The 27,792-nt window shown below is 45.5% G+C and overlaps 1 protein-coding gene across 1 annotated transcript in view; it reads left to right on the top strand.

Moving 5' to 3' along the window:
* MATN2 (matrilin 2) overlaps positions 1-27,792 on the top strand; it is a 147,285-nt gene that overhangs the window by 48,790 nt on the left and 70,703 nt on the right. Inside the window, exons 3-4 of the mRNA XM_003782459.3 lie at positions 6,184-6,753; positions 15,738-15,860. Of these exons, the coding sequence (XP_003782507.2) occupies positions 6,184-6,753; positions 15,738-15,860 (693 nt within the window). The remainder of the gene's footprint in view (positions 1-6,183; positions 6,754-15,737; positions 15,861-27,792) is intronic.

The following is a 27,792-nucleotide window of genomic DNA, read 5'->3' as shown; positions in this document are numbered from 1 at the left end:
TCTCTCAAAGAACTGTACCTCTGTCTTTCCATCCTACCCTCTCCCGTGGGACTCTGCTCCTACTGAGCTCTCCGTGATCACTTGTTGAGTGAGTGAGAATGTGAATGCGTCCCAGCTTGATTTACTGGGTTGCTGCTATTTGGGGGAGGCAAGCATCTGTTTTCATCATTAAAAAATTTTTTTTAAAAGAAACACAAATAGGCATGTAGCAAGGGAGAAGCAGTTGGCGGGAGGCAGGCAAGTTTGGGCCATAGCTCTCAGGAACTGATTCCAGGCAAGGAAAGAACTGACCCCAGAGAGCCAGTGCAGCCTTAGTGCATCTTGCGTATTCTGGAAATGGCACAGCTAAAAGGACAAAATCCTTTCACAGTCACCGTTTAAGGTGTGTAAAAAATAAGTAACACATTGGCGCTCACTTAGTGCTCAATAAATATTAGCTATAGATTATGATTCTGTTCTCTTTTGTGTCTCACAACTGTCCTTTAAGGCATTATTACCTGCATTTTACAGAGGAAGAGCCTGAACATCAGGGAGAGGCGCAGGTCTATTTGGACAGATAGTGGCAGAGGCTGGACTGGCCTGGGATCCCAGGACTCTAGGACTGTTTTACTTAGGATTTCAGAGCCCCCTTGGTCTCCAGATAAAATTATTTTACTCTTATCTAGGGATTCATATCCCTTCCTTCTCCAAACTTGTCGTGACCTCCCCCGGAAGGTGATATCAAATGTTTACCTTAGATTACAGCATGATTGAATTTAGCCAGGACAGAAGGGGCTGATTAGTGATGAGGCTGTAAGCCTGAGAGGAGGAAAGAGTCCTGAGGTTGCAGGCTGTCATTCTGCTAGAGCAGGAATGTTGCCTAAAATTGTCCTGGCTCAGTTCCTCCTCTATGGAAGGGGAAGAGACAGTCTTTTGCCCAATACATGGATTCTGGGGTCAAGCTGACAGCATTGGAAGTGCTGTTGACAATGTCCAGATCATCACTTTATGGTTAGCGGGATGGCATTTTATTATGGGCCCACAACCCTGTTCCAACTACTGCTGAGAGTCCTGTCATGAAAGGTGAGAAGCAAAGTCATCACGTGTTCTTCTTCCAGGCTGAGGAGACAGGGGTGTCCTTCCTTAGAAGTGAAGTTTGGCATGAGAGGAACATATGTTGAGAGATGTTTCTGGAAACATCTCTCAATCTTCATGTGGCAAAGCTGCAAGGCTCTTCACGGCAAATATTTTAGAGTGTTCCCAAGTATTTGTGAAGCTCGTATTGTAATGCCAGCTGTATTGAGAATATCTTAAGGGTGCCTGCCATGAGATGGAGGAAAAGGCATCAGTGTAGTCCTAGGTCTGACCATGAGGAGCCATGAGGCCTTACAGAGATAGTTATCTCTCTGAGCCTCTGATTTCTTTTCTGTAAAGTGAGTGACTTAGACTATTTCAGCCCCTCCAGCTCTAATATTTTATTAGTCTATGCTTCCAGGAATCAAAGTTCAAACACAGTTGTGTTCCCTTCTAAAATGGCAAAAATATGGGACCTAGAAACTATGACTATATTAGCAGGACCATATCTATTGTGGAACTTTTCAACTTTTATTTGTCATTATCTTCTTGAACTATCTGCTCTGACTCAATCTCTTCTACCTGAAGACTTGTTTCTTCCTCTAGAATTCCATTTAATTCTACAAACTTGACTGAAGACGCACTGCGTTTTCAACTGCATGGCTGCAAAGATGAATGAGACTAATTTCTCAGCCTGGGAAATTCACTGTGAGATAGTCAGGTCAAGACTTCCCAGATCTCCTTCTCCAGAGATCTTTCTATTTCCTTGACTAATGGTTCTTGGAATGTGGTCCCTGGACCAGTAGCATTGACTTCATTGGGGAATTTGTTAGAAATGCAAACCTGCTGAATCATACACTCTGGAGTGTGTGGTCCACTGACCTTAGTTTTTTTGTGTTTTTTGAGAGAGTCTCACTCAGTTGCCCTGAGTAAAGTGCTGTGGCATCATAGCTCACAGCGACCTCAAACTCTTGGGCTCAAGGGATCCTCTTACCTCAGCCTTCCAAGTAGCTGGGACTATAGGTGCCCATCACAAGGCCTGGCCACTGGCTATTTGGGTCTTGCTTTTGCTCAGGCTGGTCTCGAACTCCTGACCTCAAGCAATTCACCTGCCTTGGCCTCCCAGAATGCTAGGATTACAGGCATGAGCCACCACACCCAGGCTGATCTTAGTTTTTATCAAGTCCTCTAGGGAATTGGGATGCACATTCAAGTTTGAGAACCGTGGAAGTAGCAGGGAAAAGCTGTGAGACTATGGTTCCGAGCCCTCAAGAGGGCTGAGGAAACATCTTAAAGAACATTCAGTCACTTGGGGGGCCAGGACTTGGTGTTTTCAACTCAGAATCATAGCTCACTAAGAATCTCCAATAACATTTTGAGCCTTTGTGGTCTTTTTGTAAATGTCCAGGCATTGTGGAAATTATCCATTTGTTTTGACAGGAACTAATCCAATTTAGTGCATAATTCCCCATAGAACTTCCAGGCTTCCCTTTAAATTGATTGTGATGCTTGGTGGGATATTGACACCATGACTAAGAGTGACCCACAATAAAAATCCAGCTCGAGGAAGACTTCCTGCTTCCAAAGATCTCCAAAGGCAGAGCGCTCTCAGGGGGGCAGCTCTCTGTGTACTTCCCTCCCTCTGAAGGTGCTTTAATTAATATCCTTTTCCATGGCAGGGTTTAAGCCTAGTCCTTGTTCTCCTTACTGAGAGTTTCATTGAGTTTTGGCTTGGTCCAGTAGCAACAGCACCAGCCACATGCACTGAGGGTGGCGGTTTCAAACCCGGCGTGAGCCTGCTAAACAACAATGACAACTGCAACAAAAAAATAGCCAGGGGTGGTGGTGGGCACCTGTAGTCCCAGCTACTTGGGAGGCTGGGGCAAAAGAATTGCTTAAGCCCAAGAGTTTGAGGTTGCTGTGAGCTGTGACGCCATTGCATTCTACCAAGGACAACATAGTGAAACTGTCTCCAAAAAAAAAAAAAAAAATCATTGAGTTTCATCCTCCCTGTAGTAGATTCAAACATGAAGAGTGGGGCAGGTGAGACTCCTTCAGAGAAGCCTGCCTGGGTCCTGGGAATGTCTACTCTTGTCCTCCTTCCTGGGAACTACAGATCTGTCATCCACTGTGCCAACCCAGGGCTATATATTAAACCATAGATAGTTGTTGCCAGATGAAAAGGTTCCAGCCGCCTGTCATTGTCAGCCGGTACCCAGAGACAGGGCTAGGTCCAACAAATTTTATTTGTCAGAAGTCCAGCAATTCTGGAGAACAGTGAGAGTAGCCTCTTCAAGACTGTCCTGTTCTTCCATGTCCCAAATCACAGTTTTACACATAAAAGTTAAAAGCAAGAACCATACTAACCCTTATCTTACACCAGGGGTCCTTAAACTTTTTAAACAGGGGGCCAGTTCACTGTCCCTCAGACTGTTGGAGAGCCTGACTGTGGGCCCCAGGACGAGTCAGCTGCTAAGCTGGACAGGCAGTGGCAGCAAAAACATCCGGCGGACCTAATAAATGTCCTAGGCAGGCCACAGTTTGAGGACACCTGTCTTAGATAATAGTAATTGCCATAACCTATGACCCATAATAAATAGCAATTGATATAACCCATGAGCCAGAACAACATTTTAAATTCAAAAGTTAATCTCCAAATCAATTGCCCTAAACTACTCAAGATATATGCACTTTTAGGTTAAAGCTGAGGTTATAAAACAAGAATGGGAGACAGAGGTAAAGGTCACTTAGGATGTAAACTGCCCAGACCAGCTGTGTCATGTGGGCTCTTGCCCCACTGACTCCATCTTACTCTCACTGCGTGTGCTGTCATAGGCGCCTTTGTGAAAATTAGAAACACACCCCTTCCAGGTGCTTCGTGGTGTGACTCGGCCCCTGGGACTCAGCACACGGCTGGGTTGCAGTTCCACTTGCCTCCTTAAGCTGATGCCTGTGGGCAGTGCCAGCCACAAAACCATGGCTGCAGCCCTGCCCCACCAGCCTAGGGCTGGACACAAGGGAGGGCTGAGGCAGGGGGCCGGAGTTGGGGAGGGCAGAGGATGGTCAGTGTGTACAGCCTCCACGTGTGGGGGTCCCCACATGCAGGCTCTTTAACCACATCATTTCCTAAAGTGTCACAACTACCCAGTGAGGTGGATATTGGCATCTAAATTTTCTTTTTCTAAATTATGGAAAATTTCATATTCTCAGTGCTTCCATTTTCCCGTCTACCCAATGGGTGTATAATCCCAGCCGTTTTCTCAAACCTTGTTCTGAAAATCAAATGAGGCCATGGTGACTGAGGGTTCTGGAGAAAGACTTTAGAGCATCCTATAAATGTCAGGTTTTATACCGCTCTGATTGCTGGGTCCTCAAAGGTGCTTTCTGGGCCCTCTGTCTTGAGAAACTCCCCTCAGATTCACCCAGCCCCCTTCTTATACATGGGTGGGACAGAAGGTTCGTTTCCCCGCCAGGCTCCTGGCTTGGGGGTGCCTCCTCCCCTAACATCACTAGGCTGAGTCCGCAGTGATGGGGCGGGTGTTCAGGCGGGGACGAGTCACAGCCTGGCAAGGCCGCCTGGAGGGGATGACTTCACTGGCCTTTCCCGCTTCTCGTCTCTGTGACTGGCTTCACTGTTTCGTTTTTGGCTTTCTCTCTCCTTCTTGCAGCTGTGGCGACTGGGATTTAGGGCAAGTATGTGGGATCCCTTTTCTAATCCCTTTCAAATCCTGATTTAGCTGCAAAGTCCAGGAAGGGGGAAGAGAAGGAGGGAGGAGGGACTGGCCCTGGCTAAAGGCAGGAGCTCCGATTGTCTGAGGAACGCCACCAGGAATGCCCAGCTTCCACTCCCTGAGGCAGAGGCAAGAGGCCTCTCTTCTCATCGAATAGCCTCCTCCCCCAGAAACATGGAGGGATGAGTGTCATCTACAGACTCAAACCTTACAGCCTTCTGGCTTAGATGCTTAAGGCATAAGTATGGTAGTGATGGGGTTAGGGAGAGATTTCACATTTTCCCTTATCCAGTTTTAACTGTCCTTTGCTGAACTATGTCTTGATCAAATCCTTTTTTCTAGGCCCGGCATGTTGGTTCATGCCTGTAATCCTAGCACTCTGGGAGGTCGAGGTGGGTGGATTGCTTGAGGTCAGGAGTTTGAGGCTACTAAAAGTAGAAAAACTAGCTGAGTGTTGTGGCAGGCGCTTGTCCCAGCTACTTGGGAGGCAGAGGCAGGAGGATCACTTGAGCCCGGGAGTTTGAGGTTGCTGTGAACTATGATGGCATGGCACTCGACCCAGGGAAAACAGAGTGAGAGTCTGTCAAAAAAAGAAAAAAATCCATTTTTCTTCATTTCCACTGCTGAACAAGATCTGCATCCCCCTCTCAACTGGATTAGTGTAACAGCTGTTTGGGTCATCCACCTTGAAAACCACTGCCAGACTCAACTGGCTTTTTATTATATAGCTAAGTTGTGCAAGTGCTGCTAAGATCCCCCATCCCCAGAGGCATCCTACGAATTCCTCAGCCCAAATTGAAAGCTTCAGGCTATCCCTCCACCTAATTCCTGCTCCAAACTCCTAATATTCCCCTCTGTTTCCAGGTCTCCTCAGTGATTCTGTTACTCACCTCATTCATTCCATCTTGGGCTTGGCTTCATGTCTTCTTTCCCTCCAGTCAAAACGCATAAGGCCAGCTCGTGTCCATTCCTGTGACCTCAGCCCACTAATATCCCTATCCCCTTAACGTCTCTTGTCAGAACGCCATGGTTTCTTACTGGATATTCTTTCATATTCCCATTAGTTAAGTCTGGACCGTGTCCTAAGCTTCTTTTATATTCTCTGCAGTGCCAAGTTACACGTGGTAAATCATAAAATAAACTTGACCTTGGTCAGGTATTTGCCCATCTAAAAACTGCATTGGTGACTTTCTAGAAACTAATCTGTTTATTTATCTTGCAAAAAGAAATCCCGTTTGTGCCCAATAGTCACAACCTTCCAGCCATGCACATACACACCCTGATAACTTTCCTGAGTCAGGAGGAAAACTGGTGAAGCCTGAGCCCCAGGATTCCCAACAACAGCCAATCTGGGTCCTTAACTCTGTTCTAATGTGTTTGGCCTCTCCTCTTTCCCCAGAAAGCACCTGTGAGAACAAGAGGGCAGACCTGGTCTTCATCATCGACAGCTCCCGTAGCGTCAACACCCATGACTATGCGAAGGTCAAGGAGTTCATCATGGACATATTACAATTCTTGGACATTGGTCCTGATGTCACCCGGGTGGGCCTGCTCCAGTATGGCAGCACTGTCAAGAATGAATTCTCCCTCAAGACCTTTAAGAGGAAGTCCGAGGTGGAGCGTGCCGTCAAGAGGATGCGACATCTGTCCACAGGCACCATGACGGGTCTGGCCATCCAGTACGCCCTGAACATTGCATTCTCAGAAGCAGAGGGGGCCCGGCCCTTGAGGGAGAATGTGCCACGGGTCATAATGATTGTGACAGACGGGAGGCCACAGGACTCAGTGGCTGAAGTGGCTGCAAAGGCACGGAACACAGGCATCCTAATCTTTGCCATTGGCGTGGGCCAGGTGGACTTCAACACACTGAAGGCCATTGGGAGTGAGCCCCACGAGGACCATGTCTTCCTGGTGGCCAACTTCAGCCAGATCGAGACCCTGACTTCTGTGTTCCAGAACAAGCTATGCAGTAAGTCCCACCCCTCTGTGGCTCTTCTAGGGGAGTCACTGGATTCATTCAAGGGCTCTTTCTGAGCTTTCATGTCCCATGTTTTGTGCTGCCAGTGGGTGTTTAGCAAAGGCCAACATAGACACAGAGTGCTCTTGGGGCTTACACTTTGGCCAAGGAGACAGATATTAAGTATCTAATTGCACAAATAAATGAGTAACTACAGGTGGGACAGTGTAATAATGGAGGAAGAATTCAGGACATGATGGAGGGAACAACCCCAGGACCCAGTATAGGCCAGGGTAGTTGGGCAATTGCCCTGGGGAGGGGGCATATAAGCCCTAACTGCAGAAGGAGTAGGGTGGATAGACAGTTTCCCTCCAGCACGCCGAGCTGCCCTAGAATTCCCTAAGTTGGAATTTGTGAGTTGGAGGAGGGCCAGGGATGGGAGGGCATCAGTACCAGTAATGTCTCCTTGGGTGGTGTGGAATTTCAAGGCGTTTTGCCCCATGGTGGTGTTAGCAGTGGATACTTTCTCAACTGACAAAGAGGCCCAGTGTATAGGGAGCACCAGGCTGTGGTCCTGGCAGCTTCCCACCTGTTGGGCTTGCAGGCCTCCCTCCCACCCACCAACTTCAGCAGGAAGATGCCTCCCCAAGTCCTTGAACTGCGTTCTTTGTAAGCGTTCCCTTCCCCCTCTCACTTTCTAACCCTCTTCACCATGAGGCTTCCCTCTCCCTTCCTTCCCACACTCTTCCTGGGTACCTCTGCTCCTGGCTTCTGCCCCCACTTTTCTCATCAGGGCAACTTGCTTTTCTCCTTTCTCCCCATTCTCCTCCCTCTCACAGCTGCCTTCTTGTCCCCTCCTCCAGGAGGGTAGGCCCCCAGGGTGCCAACCCAGGAAATGTGCATCCCAACCTGATAGACAGTGTCCTGTCCTGCCTTGTCCACCCTCAGTGGACGCTCTCCAGCGACCATGAATCTGTGATGGAGAAATAAAAGGAAACATCTGTTTTGAAATGACCAGTCTTCCCTGGTATGTGTGTGGAGGATGAGCGTAAGAACCAGTCTCCTCTCCAGTTCTGCAGGAGGGGGAACCTGCCCCCCCAGGGGCTCTTGTGACCAGTTCTCAGAATGTGACAAAACCTAGATCTCCACAATCTGGACCTCCGAGGGGGAAGAACAGTGTGCCTTTGGTGTGTCAAACAAAATCCCCTGCTGAGAACTAACCTCAAAGAGCAGAGACCCTGATTGTTCCTGACTCCACAGTCAAAAGATTTATTTTTAAAAAGTCAATGCCATGAAGAAAAATAACTTTTTTCTTTGCGATGCCACTTGGACAGTGTTCCCCAGTGCCGTTTCCCTGGCACTGCAGAGGGGCTGTGCTGTGGTGTGCTGTGGCCTAAGTCAACGGGGAACTTCAATCAGTGGAACATACTGCAAACGTTTTTAAGGTTTATGACTTTAAATGACTTCTGCAGAATTTATATTCTCCCTTTCCTGGAAATATTAAAAGAGAAATTGGTTCTGTAACAGATTTGACAGTTTATTCACTTGTGCCGGGAAATTTTAATGGAGGAGTTCCTTTGTAAGCACTCTGGCTATATCAGTCAGTGGAAAGAGATGATAAAGCTGTGGGAGCTATGCAACAGGACTGACCCCATGCAGCTGAACGTGGACTTGTCCACTCAAGACCCTTCTCTGTGTGCTTTATGGCAAGGCAGCAAAATTAAAAGGCAGTTTGGATTTTTTTTTTTTTCAGAGTTTCACTCTGTCACTCAGGCTAGAGTGCCATGCCATCAGCCTACCTTATAACAACCTCAAATTCCTAGGTCCAAGCAATCCTCCTTCTTCAGCCTCCTGAGTAGCTGGGAGTATTGACACCCACCACAACACCTGGCTAATTTTTCTATTTTTAATACAGATGGGTCTGGCTCTCGTTCAGCCTGGTCTTGAACTCCTCAGGTCAAGGGATCCTCCCACTTTGGCCTCCTAGAATGCTAGGATTACAGATGTGGCCCATGATGCCCAGCCTGGCAGTTTGTAATTTTTTTTCTCCTCTATTATCAGTTGTAATCTGGAAGCTCTAAGAAAACACCGGAATTATTTCACTGATTCCTGTGACCTGCAAAATGATTCTCCCCAGGCATCCCCATCCACTCTAGGAGCCGCTGCTGCTCTCTCCCCGCACCACCTGGCTCTGCTGCGCGAACTCATCTACTGTCTTGAAAGGCTGAAGAGGCCCCAGGGCCTCTTTATCAACCGCACAGTAAAGACCGCAGGAACTAACATTTATAAATCACTCCCCTCACGTTTTTGCATTTGATCCTCACGAAAACCAGGGGAGTCAGACTGCTCGATACTATCACTCCCTTTTCACAGGTCTGTTCGCCTCTTAAGTGAATCGTCCACAAACATACAGCCAGGAGGTGGTTCTGATTCCACATCTCTTGCTCATTTCATTCTTCTGTGTGTCAGGAATTATAAATCCCTCCTTTCAGGTAAGCCTTTTCTGATGGCAAGCCCTGCAGTGCGGCCTTGTAGGGAATCCTGGCTGGCATCCCCCTGAAATAGGTGAAACTCTGAAGGGAGCCTTTGTAGGAGGCGGTGCAGATGCGGACTGCACAATGCTAAGGGGGTTACATATCTGGAGTTACATATCCTTTCTAAGCCTCAGTTGTCCCATTTGTAAAATGGGGATTTTATGTGCAGAGAGATGTGTGAACCGGAGTTACAAACTGTGGAGCCCTATTCGGTGTCCACTGTGTTGTGTGTTGCTGCTGTCAGGTACACTGAGGACCGACGGGCTAGGCAGGTGGCTTCAGTTTGGACCTGCACTCAAATGACCAAACAACAGTGATGAGCATCTTCCAAGCTGCAGATGACATCGCTGGGGTTTTGGAAGTCTTGTTCATTCCTTAAACATTTATTGAGAGCTATGCCCTGATAATAGTGAATCTTGTCCTTTCTTGGTACTTTTTATCTATTATTCTATTTAATACTTAAAACTGCCTTTTGAGGCAGATACTATTATTACAATTTTTTTTTTTTTGGACAGGATCTTTCACTCTGTTGCCCAGGCTGGCCTCCTGGGCTCAAGCAATCCTCCCACCTCAGACTCCTGAGTAGCCAGGACTACAGGTGTACACCACTGCATTGGGCTCTATTGCCCCCATTTTGCAGAAGTGGAAATTGAGGCTTAGAAAGGCTATGTAACTCCAGATGTCAGAGTTGGAGATTGAGCGCCTTGTCTCTTACCCTCCACATCTCAGGCCAGTGGAAAGACGTTCTTGTTCCATAGCTGTGGGACATTTGCTATACAAAGTGTGCACTGCAGAGGCTGCAGAGAGTCACCTGGGACTGTGGGATGTTGAGCTGAGGAATGCCAGGGCATACGTAGGGGCTCTAGGAGAGTTTTGACGAGGAGGTGATAAAATAATGCTAACAGATTGATATTAACATATACATGTGTTGTTTTGAGCTGTTAGCATATGTTGAGTCATTGTATTCATATAACCTATGAAATAGGTGCTCTTATAATTTCCATTTTACAGAGGAGGAAATTGAGAGCCAGAGAGGTTAAGTAGCTCGTCTAAGGTCATGCAGCCGAAGTGGTGGAGCTGAGACGTGAGCCCAGGAATTCCATATGCAGAACTGAAAAGCCACGCTGAGCCAGCAGATTGGAGGAGACAGGCAGGCTCCAGGTGTGTAGGTACTGCTCCAGGCAGTACCTTCATCACACAGTGAGGAACTGATGAGCTCCGGAGCTGAACTGCTTGGGGTGAGAGTCCTGGCTCTGGCTCTCTCTGACTGTGTGGCCATGAACCTGGATACAGTGGCGGCTTTATGCCCATGGGCAGTGACTTCCTGTACCAGCCACAGCAAAGGGAACCCTGAAGCTAGATTCTCAGGCCACCGCTGAGACAACCAGAGAGTTGGAATCCGGATGCCCTGTGAATTGAGGACTTGTCTATAGATGACCAAAGCCCACGCATCCTGCGGTCCACCATTTTTGACACACAGTGACAGAACATTGAATCCAAGGGCTGAAAGCACTGTGCCTAGAGTTCTGGTGATCATAGTAACTGGGCAGGACTGCTTTAATTATCCTCTGCTTTATCAGCTGCCCAGAGGTTAATTTCTTGATATTTGAGAGCTTGGAGCCAAGCACTTCTTACTCTAATAGTTCCACCCCACCCTGGCCATGCAGAATTTAAGGCCCTAATAGTGTTCTTAGGACACACCCTTCATCGACTGACCTGGGCAAAGTCCCTGCTGATTGCACCTATTGGAGGCCCTGTGGTGAAGTGGGGAGGCCAGGCTGACTCCACAGTGCTGAGTCTGCCTACTCAGTCATTGTTCCTTCCAAGACCTCCAGGCAGCCTTGCCACGGCGATTACACCTTTAGACATTCATACAATCACTAAAAACATCTATGTCCTTATTTCCTAGTCACATAATCCAACCCCTCTAATGTCTTAGTCTGCTGAAGAGCTATTTCTACTCTGAACAGCTTTTCCTACTCTGAACGCAAAGCCCTGGCTGAGTGTAAGCCCAGAAGGCTTTCTGAGAAATGAGGTTACTGGGGAGACCAGATGCTCAGAGAGTCACTCAGTGCTGGTCCTTAGAGTTCTACAGATGGGAAAGTTTTATTTTATTTTAGTAAAGATGGTAGGGATTCTTTCCAGTTGAAAATGTTGGAAATTCAACTTGACCTAGCTTTAAAAGGGGGAAAGGGATTGTGTTGTATTATTCCCGGCAACGAGGACGGCAAGAGTAAGGGAGGTCCCATCTTTCCTCCCCTCTGCTTTGCTCCCTCTGGGGTCCTTGGGCAGGAGGCCTGTGAGTCCCTAGGGTCACTTGCTCCCTTCACTCAGGCCTAGTTCCTAAATGCCAATAAAGGACTCTGGTTGTCAAACCCTGGACCAACCAACAGTGGCCAGGAGTGGAGCTGCCGCAGACCCCCCATGGCAGCTCCCATAATCACCAGGCATTTGAAGTGAGAAGGTAGGACAATGTCTAGAAAAAGGGGGGTACTGAGGGTCCGTAGAGACCATGCAAGGCTTTATCCTGCAGGTAAAGAAATAGACCTGAAAGAACCACCTGACTCACTTGAACTTCCCTCACTTGTTCAAGGTGGAGGGAACTGAATACAGGTCTGTTGGCCCCTGACCAAAACTTATTCCATTACTCCAGACTGTGGTCTCCGAGCTCTGATTTTTTTTATGGTGTGTGGCTAAAATAAGCCTCAGTGACAGCTGTCACTCCGAAACCCTATGCAGAGGTTCTTTTACTTTCCTCATTTGTCAGATGAATGAGAAATTAAGTCATTCATGGAAGGTCATAATATGTTGCAGACTGGCTCAGCACCTGTAGCTCAAGAGGCTAAAGCACCAGCCACATACACCAGAGCTGGCAGGTTCGAATCCAGCCCGGGCCTGCCAAACAACAATGACAACTACAACCAAAAAATAGCCAGGCGTTATGGTGGGCGCCTGTAGTCCCAGCTACTTGGGATGCTGAAGCCAGAGAATTTGCTTAAGCCCAGGAGTTGGAGGTTGCTGTGAGCTGTAATGCCACGACACTCTACCCAGGGTGACAGCTTGAGGCTCTGTCTCAAAAAAAAAAAAGAATGTTGCAAACTATGAGCTTTCAGATGGCCTGTCTCTAGGATCTGTCCTCTTCCCTGCTGTGGTCCCTGCTGCCCACATCTACTGATTTCCTCTTTTGTCTGTCAGGATCTCAGTGAGAATACAGGCACCAGGTTCATCACGTGGGCCTCCCCCCGGTGGGCACCTGCCACGTAGACTCCAGGCTTATTTCATTCTGGAGGAAGATAGTGACCCGCTGTGAGTTCATCAGGGATGCCCTCTGCCCCTTTGCTCCTCTGCAGTGCAGGAGAAGAGAGCCTTCCAGGATGCAAAGCAAATGCAAATTAAAAAGGAGATAATGATATATTTTTCCTCATAGGATTATCAAAAACTTAAAGTTTGACTTTACTAAGTGCTGAAGTTTTGAGGGTGTGGGACTCCTCACTTTTGTTATTGTGAATGTGAGCCGTTTTGGAAAGCCATGAGGACACGTCTATTTCAACTGAGACCCAGTTCTAGAGAAACAATGCACATGTTCCAGAATGTTCCTCACAGCATTGTGAAAGTGAAACATTGAAATCTACCCAAAAGTTGACCAATGAGGAAAGGGTTAAGTAAAATGAAGAATAGTCAAATGACCAATTGATAAGTCAACGGGGAGGAATAAACTAGATGTAAAGTATTTAGTCAAATCTAAGATATGGCCAATTGCCATTATTTGGGATAATTGTGTTCTATAAATAGTCCCTGCAAACTCTAAATTAGTGAATCCTGAACTGTTCCTCTTAGGGGAAATCAATATTCTGGTCACATTTTTGTCAACCGATGGACACATAGTCTTGTTTTATGTGTGTTTCTGTTGAGAGACATCTTGTCTGATGTGTATTTTTGATTCATTATGGAACTAAGTCACAGCCAACAATGCACTTGAATGAAGCTCGTTTTTCCTGTGAGGCACGTCACAGCCTTCCTACCTTTAGCAACACCAGATAGTGCTTCACCATTTTAAGCAGCAAAATCCCTGACAAAAAGTACAAAACTGGAAAGGCCATGGCACAAAGTAGACTGCAAAAAGGACTCTTGTTTACAGCGTGAGAGCTGAACCCAGAAGGCAGAGTGCCATCTTGTTCAACCTCAGCTGGGAACATCTGTGTCAGGCTGCACATTTTTTGCCACTCTGAGCCTGTCCAAAGTGTTGTGAATATTGACTTGGAGTTACAAATAAATTTCAGTGAGGAGGCAAATTCACAAGTACCAAATCTGTGAATAATGAGGATCAACTGTCCCTGTCTTCCCATTTTAACACCTCCAATATTAGAGTGCATCCTAGATTCCCTGAAATAGTGTGTCTATCAGTGTGGATAGAATCTGGTTGAGTGAAAACCAAGTTGAAGATATATACAGGATGAACTGACGGATTAAAATAAAACAAAACGCCATCGTGCTTTTCTCTTGCTGGAAAATGGTTAATAGGTTCCTCAAGTATTCCCTGGGCACTGGGCGGTGTTCTCAGCACTTTACCATCTTAACTAACTTAATCCTCACAGGGCCCTTGTGAGGTAGGTGCTATTTTTGTCCCCTTTTTATATAACGAGGTTAAGAAAATTGCCCCACCCCCCCCAAGATGTTTATGTCACCCTGAAGTAAAAAGGCTGATGGGATTTATTTATTTATTTATTTATTTGAGACAGAGTCTCACTCTATCAGCCTGGGTTAGAGTGCTATTGTGTTGTCATAGCTCACAGCAACCTCGAACTCTTGGGCTCAAGAGATCCTCTTGCCTCAGTCTCCTGAGGACCTGGGACTACAGGCACCATCGCCAGCTGGTTTTTCTCTTTTTAGTAGAGACAGGGTCTTGCTTTTGTTCAGGCTGGTCTCGAACTCCTGAGCTCAAGGGGTCCTCTCGCCTCAGCCTCCCAAAGTGCTAGGATTACAGGTGTGAGCCACCATGCCTAGCTGACTGATTGGATCTAATCTACAAACTTTCTTAGTGTTATTTGCAGCCTAATGAGAACTAAAACACAATCATGAGCAGAGCCTGTGGCTCAGTGAGTAGGGTGCCGGCCTCATATACCGAGGGTGGTGGGTTCAAACCTGGCCTGGCCAAACTGCAACAAAAAATAGCCAGGCATTGTGGCAGGCACCTGTAGCCCCACTTACTTGGGAGGCTGAGGCAAGAGAATCGCCTAAGCCCAAGAGCTAGAGGTTGCTGTGAGCTGTGATGCTATGGCACTCTACTGAGGGCAACAAAGTAAGACTCTGTCTCTAAAAAAAAAAAAAGAAAGAAAGAAAAAAGAAAACACAATCATAAATTCAGAATAATACATCCTAAAATGTATTGTTATGAAATAAAACAGTTTTAATGATTTGTCCACCGTATCTTATGTTGACACAAGGAGACTTAGGATGGATTTCATCAGTAGCTGAGTTTTTCTAAGCCCTGGATTAGTGGAATTGTTCTCAGCTTTTGAGAGCCCCTTTTCATTTAGCTTCTTTACAGTATATTTCTACATATAGACATCTTTTTGTTTTTGAGAACACTTGCATAGCTTGTTCTGTTTATGCCAATGCTTATTAATTTTAAATGTGGTCAAGTTGCATTACAGTGAATAAGGTCATAAATTAAGATGAAAAACAATGAAAATTTTATGAGCTTCACACAGACTTACGCAAGAACCAACGTATCTGAAAGCTGAGGCACTTCAGAAATGAAATGCAGAAATATTTCAAATTGAGACAAAGCTAATGGAAACATGAAACATGAATGCATTTTTATGCCAAAATTTTTTGTGTACTTCTGCATATTAGAAAAATCACATTATGGGCGGTGCCTGTGGCTCAAGGAGTAGGGCGCTGGCCCCATATACCAGGGATAGGGGGTTCAAGCCCGGACCTGGCCAAAACTGAAAAAAAAAAAAAAAATTCACATTACTCTTGAGATTTATGATCCTGAGAAACTGTTGGTTCTTTAACACATCCTTGTTTATCTAACAGCTTTTCTTGCAACCCCATTGTTACTTACTGAAAATCCACAATTCAGCCAAAGTCCCGTATCACATCAGCAAACTGTTCTGATCCCTTTGCCCACCAAATAGGTATTATTAAGTTGAGCTGGAAATTTCTATTTCTGTAGATCAAAAATAATTGGGTGTCAGCACTTTCATACGGTTCAGCCTAACACCACTTCCCCTTGACCTTACATGGCTCTGTACCCATATGTTGCTGATGCATTTGTCTGGATCCATCTTATCTCCCTGAGACTGTGAACCCCCTTGAGGGGAAGGACTGCAGCTTGGTTCTCTTTGGGTACTGCCCTCTTCTTTACAGAGTAGGCTCTGAATCAATGTCTGCTGGGTGGAATGAAGTTAGGGAAGGCATCGTCATTCACTGACCTTCCTGTGTCTTCCCTTTCAGTGGCACACGTGTGCAGCACCCTGGGGCACAACTGTGCCCACTTCTGCATCAACACCCCTGGCTCCTACGTCTGCAGGTGCAAACAAGGATATATACTCAACTCGGACCAGAAGACTTGCAGAAGTAAGATTGCTTTGATATTTGTACTCCCCTTCTCTTCTCTCTTCTTTTGCCTGGGCTCAGTGTAAACATCTGTGGTCCCTCACCCAACCCAGTTTCCATTGTGGGCCATCAGGAAGAATGTGAAGACCAGTGGCGCCCATCTTCTCAGAAGTAGCCACCTCAAGTGCATGAGCTGGTCTCCTTTACCTCTAAGCTTGTTCTTTAGGGGGAATGAATGAAGAGTTTTCTCATTCATCTTTATTAACTGTACCCTAAAGAGTTGTTTCCATATTTTATTCTCTTCTCTAAAGCATGGACTTGGGATGAGTAATGACATTAACTACAAATGATTATTTAGGTTTTGTTTAGAGGTGTGCAGGGATCCAGTTGCTTTGGTGAGGGACACTTCATTGATCTCCTAAATTTAAAAAAAGAGTAAATAGATATAAAGTATTAGAGCTCACATTCTGTTTTATCGCCAAGCTCCAAAGACTAGGCAATATACTGATATTTGTGTCCATACAAAGTAATCCTTCCTTTAAAGGAGAGAATTACCCATCTGTCGAGTATTTTGCCCCCCTTTTTAAAATTGTGAGTGAAGCTCCTGTGTTAACTTTCAACCAGGCCACTAAGCAAGGCCTCAGGAAGAGTGGCCCACAAGGAGGTGCATAAAAACTCAGCTAATCTGACGTGTAGCCCATGCAATGCAGAATTGTCATTGCACCGCATGGTACGCAATTAGCATTAATGAAAAGCAGTTTGCTGGCTCGGCGCCTATAGCTCAACCGGCTAAGGCGCCAGCCACGTACACCTAAGGTGGCGGGTTCGAATCCCCAGCCCGGACCCGCCAAACAACAATGACGGCTGCAACCAAAAAATAGCCGGGCGTTGTGGCGGGCGCCTGTGGTCCCAGCTACTTGGGAGGTGGAGGCAGGAGACTCGCTTGAGCCCAGGAGTTGGAGGTTGCTGTGAGCTGTAATGCCACGGCACTCTACCCAGGGGGACAGCTTGAGGCTCTGTCTCATAAAAAAAAAAAAAGCAGTTTGCACAATGGCTGTAATTAGTCCATTTTCCCCCTTACTTTTCAGTTTTAGGGTCTAGTGGTTGGCTGGAGGCTTCCTGGTCCCCCAAGATTAGGTGACATCTGTTTGACCCTCCAGTTCTGTGGCCTATGAAACTCCAGGGGGCTTTGTTCTTAGGCTTCTCCCAGCCCGCAGAATGCAGCCTGAGTCCTCCTCATCTTCTACTTGAAGATCTGAAAAGATCTTCCACTTTTTCAGTTTCCACAGCAAAATTCACTTCCTCCAAACGCTCATGGGTTTAAAAGAATTGACTGAAGAACAGGTGGAGCTCTGAGGGGTCACCTCACGTGCTGCTCAGGGAACAACCTAGAAATCTCTTTTAGATGTCCCCCAATTCAAGTGCCCTTCCTCCCGAGGGTGCTTCTCTGCAGAGTGCTGCCCTGTCCTGCCCTTTGTAGGAGCTGGAGGAACCACTCTCCTTGTCTCAGCCCTAGTGGTTGACTGGGATCTGGGAAACTGCTGATGTTCATTTTCCGTGGGCTGGCCCCACCACGCCAGAGGAATTCTGACACTAGTGAATACAAATAAAAGGCTCCCCCTGGCTTCATGAGCAAGGCTTCCCTGTGCACCAGGGTTTGCTGGGCCTTGCCAGGGCCCACCACGGGCACCCATGTCCCTGGGCTCTCTGGAGTGATGCTCTGGCCTTGGCTCCCTCCTGCCTGGGACTATGGCACAGAAAAGCGTGAGGCAAAAACTGCCCAGGCTTGAGACAGGCTGACAGGGTGGAGGACAGGGAGGCCCAAGCAGAGGAAGGACGGTGCTTAGGGCAACATCAGTAACTCAGAATCAGGCAGAGAGGTAACTCCTGGGCCTCCACTTCAGAGATCCCGAGTCTACAGATCTGGAGTTCAATGGCAGATGCTGCCACACTTGGAGATTCACAGGCCTAAGCCAGCGAGGGGCCCCAGTAAGGGGTTTGGCAGAGCTCTGCTGTCCCATCTGACCCAGCCTCTAGTGACCCTCACACGGTCAAGCTGTGTTTACCTTCAGTGCCAGGCTTGGCTTAATACATGTGCCTAACCCTAACCCTAACCCTCTCTTAGAGAAGAAGATAATACTAATAACTCTTCTGCTTCCTGAAAGAGGTGGCCAGTGGCCTTGGGGAAAGAGCAGGGCCTGTACAGATCTGAGTCCTGACATTTCCACATTCCAGTGGGGGCTGTCTCTCCTGAGCTGGTTTTTCAAAGTCCTGGGCTCTCAATTTCCTCCCTCGTAAGATGGGAAGAGTGGTAGTGAATCAAAACCTATCTCACTGATAGGTGCTTCTTGGCCCTGTTTTTGGTCTAGGGGACAGTTAAAGGCTGTGCAAAGGGGAATCTGGCAGGGACCTGTCCCTGCTAACACTGACAGGAACGCACTGTGGGCCTGGAAAGCAACAAGACACCGCTATGTACATTTCTTTTCTCGTCCTGGGAGTAGCTGGATGATCTCCAGATGGAGAGGAATGTGGGTTACACCTCCTCGCTGAAGCACCTCTCAGCCCCTAAGAAGTGCTTGCCATTCATTCTTCCATATACTCGTTGATCGCTTCATTTATTTTTTCATTTACCCCATGTTTTGGGGCATATCAGATATGCCAGGCAGCACACAAAGTACTAGAAATAAACGAATGAATAAAACACAATGCTCCTTCTCTTATGCAGCTCACATTCTTGCCTGAGAGTGAATCGAATAAATAACTGAGGTAGCTAACAGTGACGGCAGGCAGGCCCAGCTCGGTGCGCAGCACCAGGGTCAGGTCTGAGTACAGCCACTTTGTGTTTACTAGGTGCCTAGAGCTCTCCTGAGCGCTTTGTATCTGTTATCTCATTTAGTTCTCACAGTGAGCTCTTTTTTTTTTTTTTTTTGTTATTTGTTTGTTTGTTTTTGAGACAGAGCCTCAAGCTGTCCCCCTGGGTAGAGTGCCATGGCATCACAGCTCACAGCAACCTCCAACTCCTGGGCTCAAGCGAGTCTTCTGCCTCAGCCTCCCAAGTAGCTGGGACCACAGGCGCCCGCCACAACGCCCAGCTATTTTTTGGCTGTAGCCGGCATGGTTGTTTGGCAGGCCTGGGCTGGATTTGAACCCACCACCTTAGGTGTATGTGGCTGGCACCTTAGCCACTTGAGCCACAGGCACTGAGCCACAGTGAGCTCTTACAGTAGGTTTTATCACTCTCATTTCACAGATGAGAAAAATAAGGAACAAAAAGATTAGATAGTTTATTCAGGGTCACATGGCTAGTACCATACGCAAACCAGAATCTAAATTTTGTTATGTCTTAGCTCTTAGCCACTGCTCAATACTGTCCCATGGTTTCTGAGGGCCACCTCATGGCAGCAGGGCAAGCCTTCCACTGGAGAACCTTCTCCAAGCCCAGGAGGACAGACAGGTTTCACAGTCCTTGAATCCTGTAGAGACTTGGAACAAATTCACTAGGACTAATATTCAACTAATTGTTGTTTCCCCAAGTCTGCTGCCAACTGCTATGCTACTGTCAATTGCCCAAAACGATTGTGGGAGGACCTTTTCTGCAGTTGCCTTCAAATAGGCATGCGCACACATGCTATAGATACACTCTACGTATATTCCCACCACTTTCATTTGTACTTTTCCTGTGTGGAGAGAGGGAGCAGACAATTGATCCGTAGATTATTTGAATGGTAATGGACCATCTAGCTTCCTCTCCCATACCCTTTCAGATTTCTGTACCCTTCTGGAGTCCCAGATGGTTCTTGAGAACTAGGTTGTTTCAAAGCACCTGGATCTCATGTCCATATAGCCTGGATCTGTGGCTGAGTTGAAACCCTTGTCTCTAGAATTTCTACTTACAATCCTATTTCTCCCATCTAAAGCCATATACCAAAACATTATTTTTCTAAATCCAAATAAAAAAAAGAGGAAGCCCTCCAATTATTGAAGAGTGTCATTCCCATACAACCTACTATCAACTTTCTCTTATTAAGGGAAAAAGGCCATCTTTAGGTCACCTCATTGGGGTTTCTTCACTGTCCAGGTATCCCTCTTATGAAGGATGGACACAAGTGCCTTTCCATTCAAAGACTAGATCACATATAATCTTACCTTCTATTGCTTCTTGGTCTTTTGGTTAAGGTTAAGTGTAGACTATTACCTGCCAAGCTCTGCCCATATGGGCAATCTTGAATGTGTTGGAGGTCAACATTGTGGATTCTCTGCCTTTCAGAAGGTCTTCCCTATCCAATACCATTATATGACATGTATAGGGTGACCAGACGTCCTGATTTTGGCGGGACAGTCCAGCTTTTCAACAATTTGTCCCGAGTCCCGCAGCGTTTTTAAAAAGTCCCGATTTTTGGAAAGAATGCACGAATGGGCTGGAGAACAAGAAGGGAATGTATGGTTTTCGGCTGCCATATGACTATTTCGCTAGGATATGAGTTTTATATTATTTTTGTTAATTTTGTAATGTTAAACTGTAATAACAAAAAATTGCTGAGAAGTGACTATTGAGAACTGCTTATCAAAGTTTGCATTGTTGTCAGGCCCTGCCCCGCCCCTGCTCCGCCCCTGCTCCACCCCCCGCTCCGCCCCCTGGCCATGTTGTCCCGCCTCACAGATGTTGAAATCTGGTCACCCTAGACATGTATGCAAAATCATTAGCATAATGCTAGAACAATAGACGTTTATGTTCTTTCCTTCTCATATTTAAAAAAATAGTGGAAAAGCCTCACGAAACAAGCCCTTCTTTTTTTTTTTTTAATTTTTTTTTTTTTAGGGTTTATTTATTATTTTTTGTTGCAGTTTGGCCAGGGCTGGGGCATGAACCCATCACCCTCGGCATATGGGGCCGGCACCCTACTCCCTGAGCCACAGGTGCCACCCAAATGAGCCCTTCTTCACACGCCTATTCCCCCCTTGCCATTCCCTTCCCTTTGAATTATTTTTCCACTAACAAGAACTTTATCTTGTTCCTTTTTCTTTCTTTCTTTTTTTTAATAAGGAACTTTTATTTCCCTTCTAGAATATTTAATCTATCTGGAAGATAATGAAAAGGCAACATGTAGAAAACTTCATGGGCGGTGCCTGTGGCTCAAAGGAGTAGAGCGCTGGCCCCATATGCCGGAGGTAGCAGGTTCAAACCCAGTCTTGGCCAAAAAAACCCACAAAACTTCATTTGGCAGAAAACATACACTGTCTTGTCCAGCTTAAATATTTTTTTTCCTCTCTCAAGAACCATACCAAATGCATTTCACTGCTTTCATTTTTTGGAAATTTTCCTGACATTATTTTTCCCAAGCTATGTAAGTGACTTAGTAGCCTTTAATGTTAGAGTTTAAACAAGGAGAATGACCCAGAAAAATAGTCACATTATTAGAGAAAGGAAAACCACCATTCCTTATGGATTTAGATGCAAAAATTACTAATAAAATTTTTGCAGATGGAATCCAACAATATATAAAGATTAATTTAAAATGTATTCTTCAAAATATAAGAGTGGACACTATTAAATATTGAGACCAAGAGTATCCAACCTGCGGCCTGCCAACTACATTCAGATTATTTGAGGCTTGTTTTGCTTATCTGTGGTGTCAGATATCATCAAAATTATGCACGGACTTTTTTTTGTGTTCATCAGTTTTTGTTAGTGTTTGTATTTCTAATGTGTGGCCTAAGACAACTCTTATTCTTCCAATGTGCAGCACACACACACAAAAAAATGTTGGGCACACTTGAGATGAAAATGTAGAAGAAAAATCTTGGTGACCTTGAGTTTGGCAAGGTATTTAAATAGTACTCAAAAAGTACACAAAAGAGAATTTTACAAAGAGGTGGCCAACATGTAAAGAATATTTTGTAAAATTTTTGCAATGAATATTTTGTAAATAAAGGCACATTTAGCTACAATTTCCCATTTTCCCTATGTATGGAGACTTTATGGGTGACTTTTGGGATACTCTGTACATTGATACCAAATGGAGATTATTCTAAGAATGCAAGGTTGGTTTAATATTAAAAAAAATTAATCAATTGGGTGGTGCCTGTGGCTCAAAGGAGTAGGGCGCCAGCCTTATATACTGGAGGTGATGGGTTCAAACCTGGCCCCGGTCAAAAACTGTAAAAAAAAAAAAAAAATTAATCAAATAATTTGTGATATTAATAGACTAAAAAAAGAAAAATCATACATCTTCTCAGATGCAGAACAAGCATTGGATAATACCCACTACTCATTCATGATTAAAAGAAACTCTTAGCAAACTACGAATAAAAGAGAAATACTTCAACCTGATAAATAGCACCTATGAGAAAATCCACAGCTAAGATCATACTTAAGGGTAAAAGGCTAAATGATTTCCTCCTATGATAGATAACAAGACAGCATAAGGAACAAAACTCACCATTTCTATCATCATCATATTAGCGGGTTTATCTGGTATAATGATGAAAAAGAAATTAGAGGTCATATAGTTTGGGGAAATAGTAAAACTGTTTTGTTTTTTTTCTACTTTTTTTTTTGCAGTTCTCATTGTTTAGCTGGCCCAGGCCAGGCTTGAACCCACCAGCCTGGGTGTACATGGTCAGTGCCCTACTTGCTGAGCCACGAGTGCTGCCCAGTAAAATTGTCTTTCTGCACAGACTATGTGATTGTCTTTATGGAAAAGCTGAGGAATTGTCCAAAAAGCTACTGAAACTAACAATGAGTTTAGCAAGGTTGCAAGATAAAAAGTAAATATAAAAATTACTTTGTTCTTTCTGGGTGGTGCCTGTGGCTCAAAGGAGTAGGGTGCCAGCCCCATATGCCGGAGATGGTGGGTTCAAACCCAGCCCCGGCCAAAAACTGCAAAAAGAAAAAAAAATTACTTTATTCTTTCTATATATTAGCCACAAAAGTCAGATTTTTTTTTTTTTTTTGCAGTTTTTGGCCAGGGCTGGGTTTGAACCCACCACCTCTGGCATATTGGGCCACAGCCGTACTCCTTGAGCCACAGGCACCACCTTCAGCCACAAAAGTCAGAAATTGAGATTTTATTTTATTTATTTATTTGAGACAGAGCCTCAAGCTGTCACCCTGGGTAGAGTGCTGTGGCATCACAGCTTGCAGCAACCTCCAACTCCTGGGCTCAAGCGAGTCTCCTGCCTCCGCCTCCCAAGTAGGTGGGACTACAGGCGCCTGCCACAATGCCCAGCTATTTTTTGGTTGTAGTTGTCATTGTTTGGCAGGCCCGGGCTGGATTCGAACCCGCCAGCTCAGGTGTATGTGGCTGGCACCTTAGCATCTTGAGCCACAGGTGCCAAGCCAGAAGTTGAGATTTTAAAATACAATTTACAGTACCATAAAATATGTAAATAAGGGAAAAATTTAAAAGGTGTGTATGATCTATACATTGAAAAGTACAAACGACTTCTGAGATAAATTCAAAATGACTTAAATAAATGGGAGGGTATACCATACCATGGCTTGGAAAACTTAATATGGCCAAGATGCCAGTTCTTTCCAAATTGATTTATAAATTCAAGGTAATACCCATCAAAATTCTAGCAGACTTTTTTTTTTAGAAATTGACAACCTGGCTTGGCGCCTGTGGCTCAAGTGGCTAAGGCGCCAGCCACATACACCTAAGGTGGAGGATTTGAATCCAGCCCAGGCCCACCAAACAACAATGACAGCTGCAACCAAAAAATAGCTGGGCGTTGTGGCAGGTTCCTGTGGTCCCAGCTCTTGGGAGGCTGAGGCAGGAGACTCGCTTGAACCCAGGGGTTGGAGGTTGCTGTGAACTGTGATGCCACAGCACTCTACCCAGGGGGATAGCTTGAGGCTCTGTCTCAAAAAAAAAAAAAAAAAAAGAAATTGACAACCTGATTCTAAAACATATATAATAGCTGGGCATGGTGGCAAACATTTATAGTCCCAGCTACTCAAGAGGCTAAGGCAAGAGGGTCCTTTGAGCCCAGGAGTTGGAGGTTGCAGTGAGCTATGATAGAGCCACTGCACCCCAGCATGGGTGACAAAATGAGACCCTGTCTCTAAAATTAAAATAAAATAAGCAGCCCCCCCCAACAAAAAAAAACTAGAATAATCAAATGCAGTTAATTCTCATTATTCCCAGCATAAAATATGAGCATTAAATTAGTGAATACTGAATCATTTCTCCTAGAGGAAATACAGGATTAGGTTCCTGAGAGCTTGTGATCACAACATTCATCTCTTAATACATCACCTTATTTGATGTGTGTTTCTGTTTAAAGACATTTTATTGGATATGTATTCCTGATCATTAACATTGAACTTACAGCTGACAGCACTGTTATTCATGCTGAATGAAGCTTATCTTGCATACATATTTTTCCATAAGGTATATCACAGCCTTCTTGTACTTAGGAACACTAGACAGCTCTTCAGCACTACTCCTGGGGGCCATTTTAAACAGGGAGAACACCAATAAAAAGTACAAAAATGCAATAAAATGTAGCGCTAGATAGGCCACAGGACGAAAGCTGTTTACAGGACAAGAGCTGAAACATGAAGGCAGAACTTGGCTTCTTTAACCTTACCTGGGAAACGTGTATTGGGCAACTCAATTTTTTTTGTCATTTCTGCACATGTCCATGAATGGCTGAGAAAATGCCACCAGTATTGATTTTGGGTTTGAAGCAAATTGTAGTGAGTAGGCAAATTCACAAATATGGAATGTGTGAATAAGAGGATTGTCTGAAGCTTTGAAAAAGATAAAGCCGGAGGGCTTAAATTACCTGATTTCAAGACTAACTATAAAGCAATAGTCAGCTTGGCGCCTATAGCACAGTGGTCACGGTGCTATATACGGTGCTGTCGGCCACATAAACCCAGGCTGGCAGGTTCGAACCCAGCTGGGGTCAGCTAAACAACAATGACAACTGCAACAACAACAATAGCAAGAAAAACAGCCTGGTGGTGTGGTGGGTACCTGTAGTCCCAGATACTCGGGAGGCTGAGGCAAGAGAATTACGTAAGCCCAAGAGTTTAAGGTTGCTGTGAACTGTGATGCCGTGGCGTTACCAAGGGTGACATAGGCAAACACCCTATGTTACCAAGGGTGACATAGGCAAACTCTGTCTTAAAATAAATAAATAAAATAAAATAAAAATAAAGCAATAGCCATAGTGTTGGTGTGAAGATGGACATGTAGGTCAATGGAACAGAATAGAATATAGAAATAAGCTCTAATGTGTGTGGTGAAATGATTTTTGACAAAGGTAGAAAGGTTAAATAATTAACTTGGTCAAAATTAAAACATTCAGGGCAGTGCCTGTGGCTCAAAGGAGTAGGGTGCTGGCCCCATATTCCAGAAGTGGTGGATACAAACCTGCCCCAGCCAAAAACTGCAAAAAAAAAAAAAAAATTAAAACATTCACTCTCTTTAAAATACACTGCTACTAAAGTTAGAAAGCAAGCCACAAACCGGGATAAAATATTTCCAAAACGTATATTCAACAGAGAATTTAGAAATAAAGAATTCTAACAAGAAGACAAACAACCCATTAAAAATGGACAAAAGATTTGAACAGATACTAAACAAAACAAGACACACGGATGGCAAAGAAGCACATGAAGATTTGCCCTGTGTTATTAGCTATAGGGAAATGCAAAATGAAACCACAATGAGATACCTCTATACCGCCACTAGAATGGGTGGATTCTAAAATACTGGCCATCCCAAGTGTTGGCAGAGTTGGGATTTGCAATTCTTAGACACTATCGATGGTTATACAAGATGGTCCAGCCACTTTGCATAGCGGTTCAGCAGTTTCTTACACAATTACTTACCTACCATATGGCCCAGCTATTTCACCTTTAGGGATTGACTCAAAAGAAATGAAAATTTATGTCCAAATATTTGAACACAAATGTTCACATCAGCTTTCCTTGTAGAAGCCCCAGACTGAAAATAACCCACGTGTCCATCAGCAGGTGAATGGGTAACACACTGCGATACGTGCATACAGCGTCACACTGTTCAGTAGGAAAAGAATGCACTGTTGACACACACGGTGTCCTGGATGTATCTCAGAAGAGCCATGCTGAATGCAAGAAACCAGACCAAAAAGTACCTACCCATGTGATTTATATGAGATTTTTAGGCATCTAATCAGTAATGGCAGAGAGCAGATTAGCAGGTGCGAGAGGGGAGGGGAGAGGCAGGTGCAGGAAAATTTGGGGGTGACGACTGTGCTCATTATCTTGTGGTGATGACATAGTGATAGTGCCAGTTTATCCAGTTGTACAGTATAAATATGTGCAGTTTATTGTATGCTGGTTATACTCAGTAATGCTGAGCTACATTACTCAGAACAAGTTCAGAAGTAAGGTGTGCTAAGACAACATGCTACAAGAAAAAGAGCCAGGAAGCAAAGTTAGGCTGCCTTTCTGAAATAATTTGTTTGGCACATCAGTGTGAAATAAGAGAAGGAATGTAAACTGGGACAGATTATGGAGTGATCTGATTCTCAAGCTGAGTTCCAATCACGTCCTTTGTTGAGTAGAGGGAGCTGTCTACAGGGTGTCAAGGGCAAAACCACATTGTAGAAACTAGGGCTGCCAATAACGGTGCACTGGATTAGAAGTGGAGAGGGCGCGGAGACGCCATTCACTCATTCATTCAGTGAGTCAGTCCCTCGGGGTAGATTCTGCTCTGTGGGCCAGGCACCTGTGTAGGGTGTTTCTCAGATATTTGGGACCCAAGACACACTTAGATCTTTGCTTCACTTGTGACCGCCCCCATTGCATATGAAAGATGCAATCAGCATGTAATTCTAGTCAGTTCTGTCAATTCAGTGTATGTGTTTCTTATGCCCACAGAATTAATTAGGAAACCACAGCGACAATCTTAGCGCTGGGGAGGAGTCTATGCCATCCGATGAGTGGGGTGTGGGTGTGGGTGATAGTAATTGAGACTAACAGATAATTTCATAAGGAAATCTGGTTTTGAAGGCACATTCATGTATCCAGGAGGAAGCCCACCCACGTGGTACAGCTGGAGATGGAGGATTCACGTTCAAGGCAAAGGCCTGGGTGGGACATGCCTGGTGGTGGTCATTGACCCTGAAGATGGATGAAATCTTGGAGGGAGAAGTGGGTGTGGAAAGTGAAGGTCAGGGTGTGAGCTTCAGGGCAGCCCACAGTCAGAGCATGGAGAAGGGCAGAAGGGTGAACAAGCCCTCCTCACTCAGAGTAGCCGCCTGAGCTGCTCAATCAGCAGCAACACCCCCCAGCTGCTGCTGAGACCGCCATGAGCAGAGGGGGCTGCGCGCCCTGCAGAGCTGGGGAGATACAGTCATCCAGCCGCCTCTGCACCCTGGTTGCTGGGCTGGAGCTTAGAGATCATTACATGTAATTTGCTTACCCTTGGGCTGTGCCAGGGCGCAGGGTTTTATTAAAAACAAAAAAGGAATCTAGATGATTAGAAGAACCCCATGGGAGAACTGAGCTGACTAAATGTGAGTGGAAAAATGCCAATCATGAAAGAATTATACACGTCATGGGAACACCAGCTTGACCCTTGTACAGCTTCTCTGCTTTGCTATTTTCATGAGCACCCAGACAAATGGTTTTCACAGTGTGGTCTGCTGGACAGCAGTGTCAGCTTTGCAGAGAACTTATGAGAAATGCAAGTTCCCAGGCCTACCGTAGACCTGAATCAGGACCTCTGTGGGCAGGGCCCAGGGATGTGGGTTTTCCCAAGCTCTGCAGGGAATTCTGATGTACACAGTTTGAGGACCATTGACGTAGATGTTTTAAGCCGGTCTCTCTTTGGGACAGTCCACCTGGGAGGGGGTTTATATTAAGAACATAATAATGGCTCGGCGCCTGTGGCTCAAGCGGCTAAGGCGCCAGCCACATACACCTACGGTGGCGGGTTTGAATCCAGCCCGG

Source organism: Otolemur garnettii, unplaced genomic scaffold (genome assembly GCF_000181295.1).
Source record: "Otolemur garnettii isolate 467f Iridium unplaced genomic scaffold, OtoGar3 scaffold00004, whole genome shotgun sequence".
Classification (NCBI taxonomy): domain Eukaryota; kingdom Metazoa; phylum Chordata; class Mammalia; order Primates; family Galagidae; genus Otolemur; species Otolemur garnettii.
This window is presented reverse-complemented; position numbering and strand designations above follow the sequence as displayed.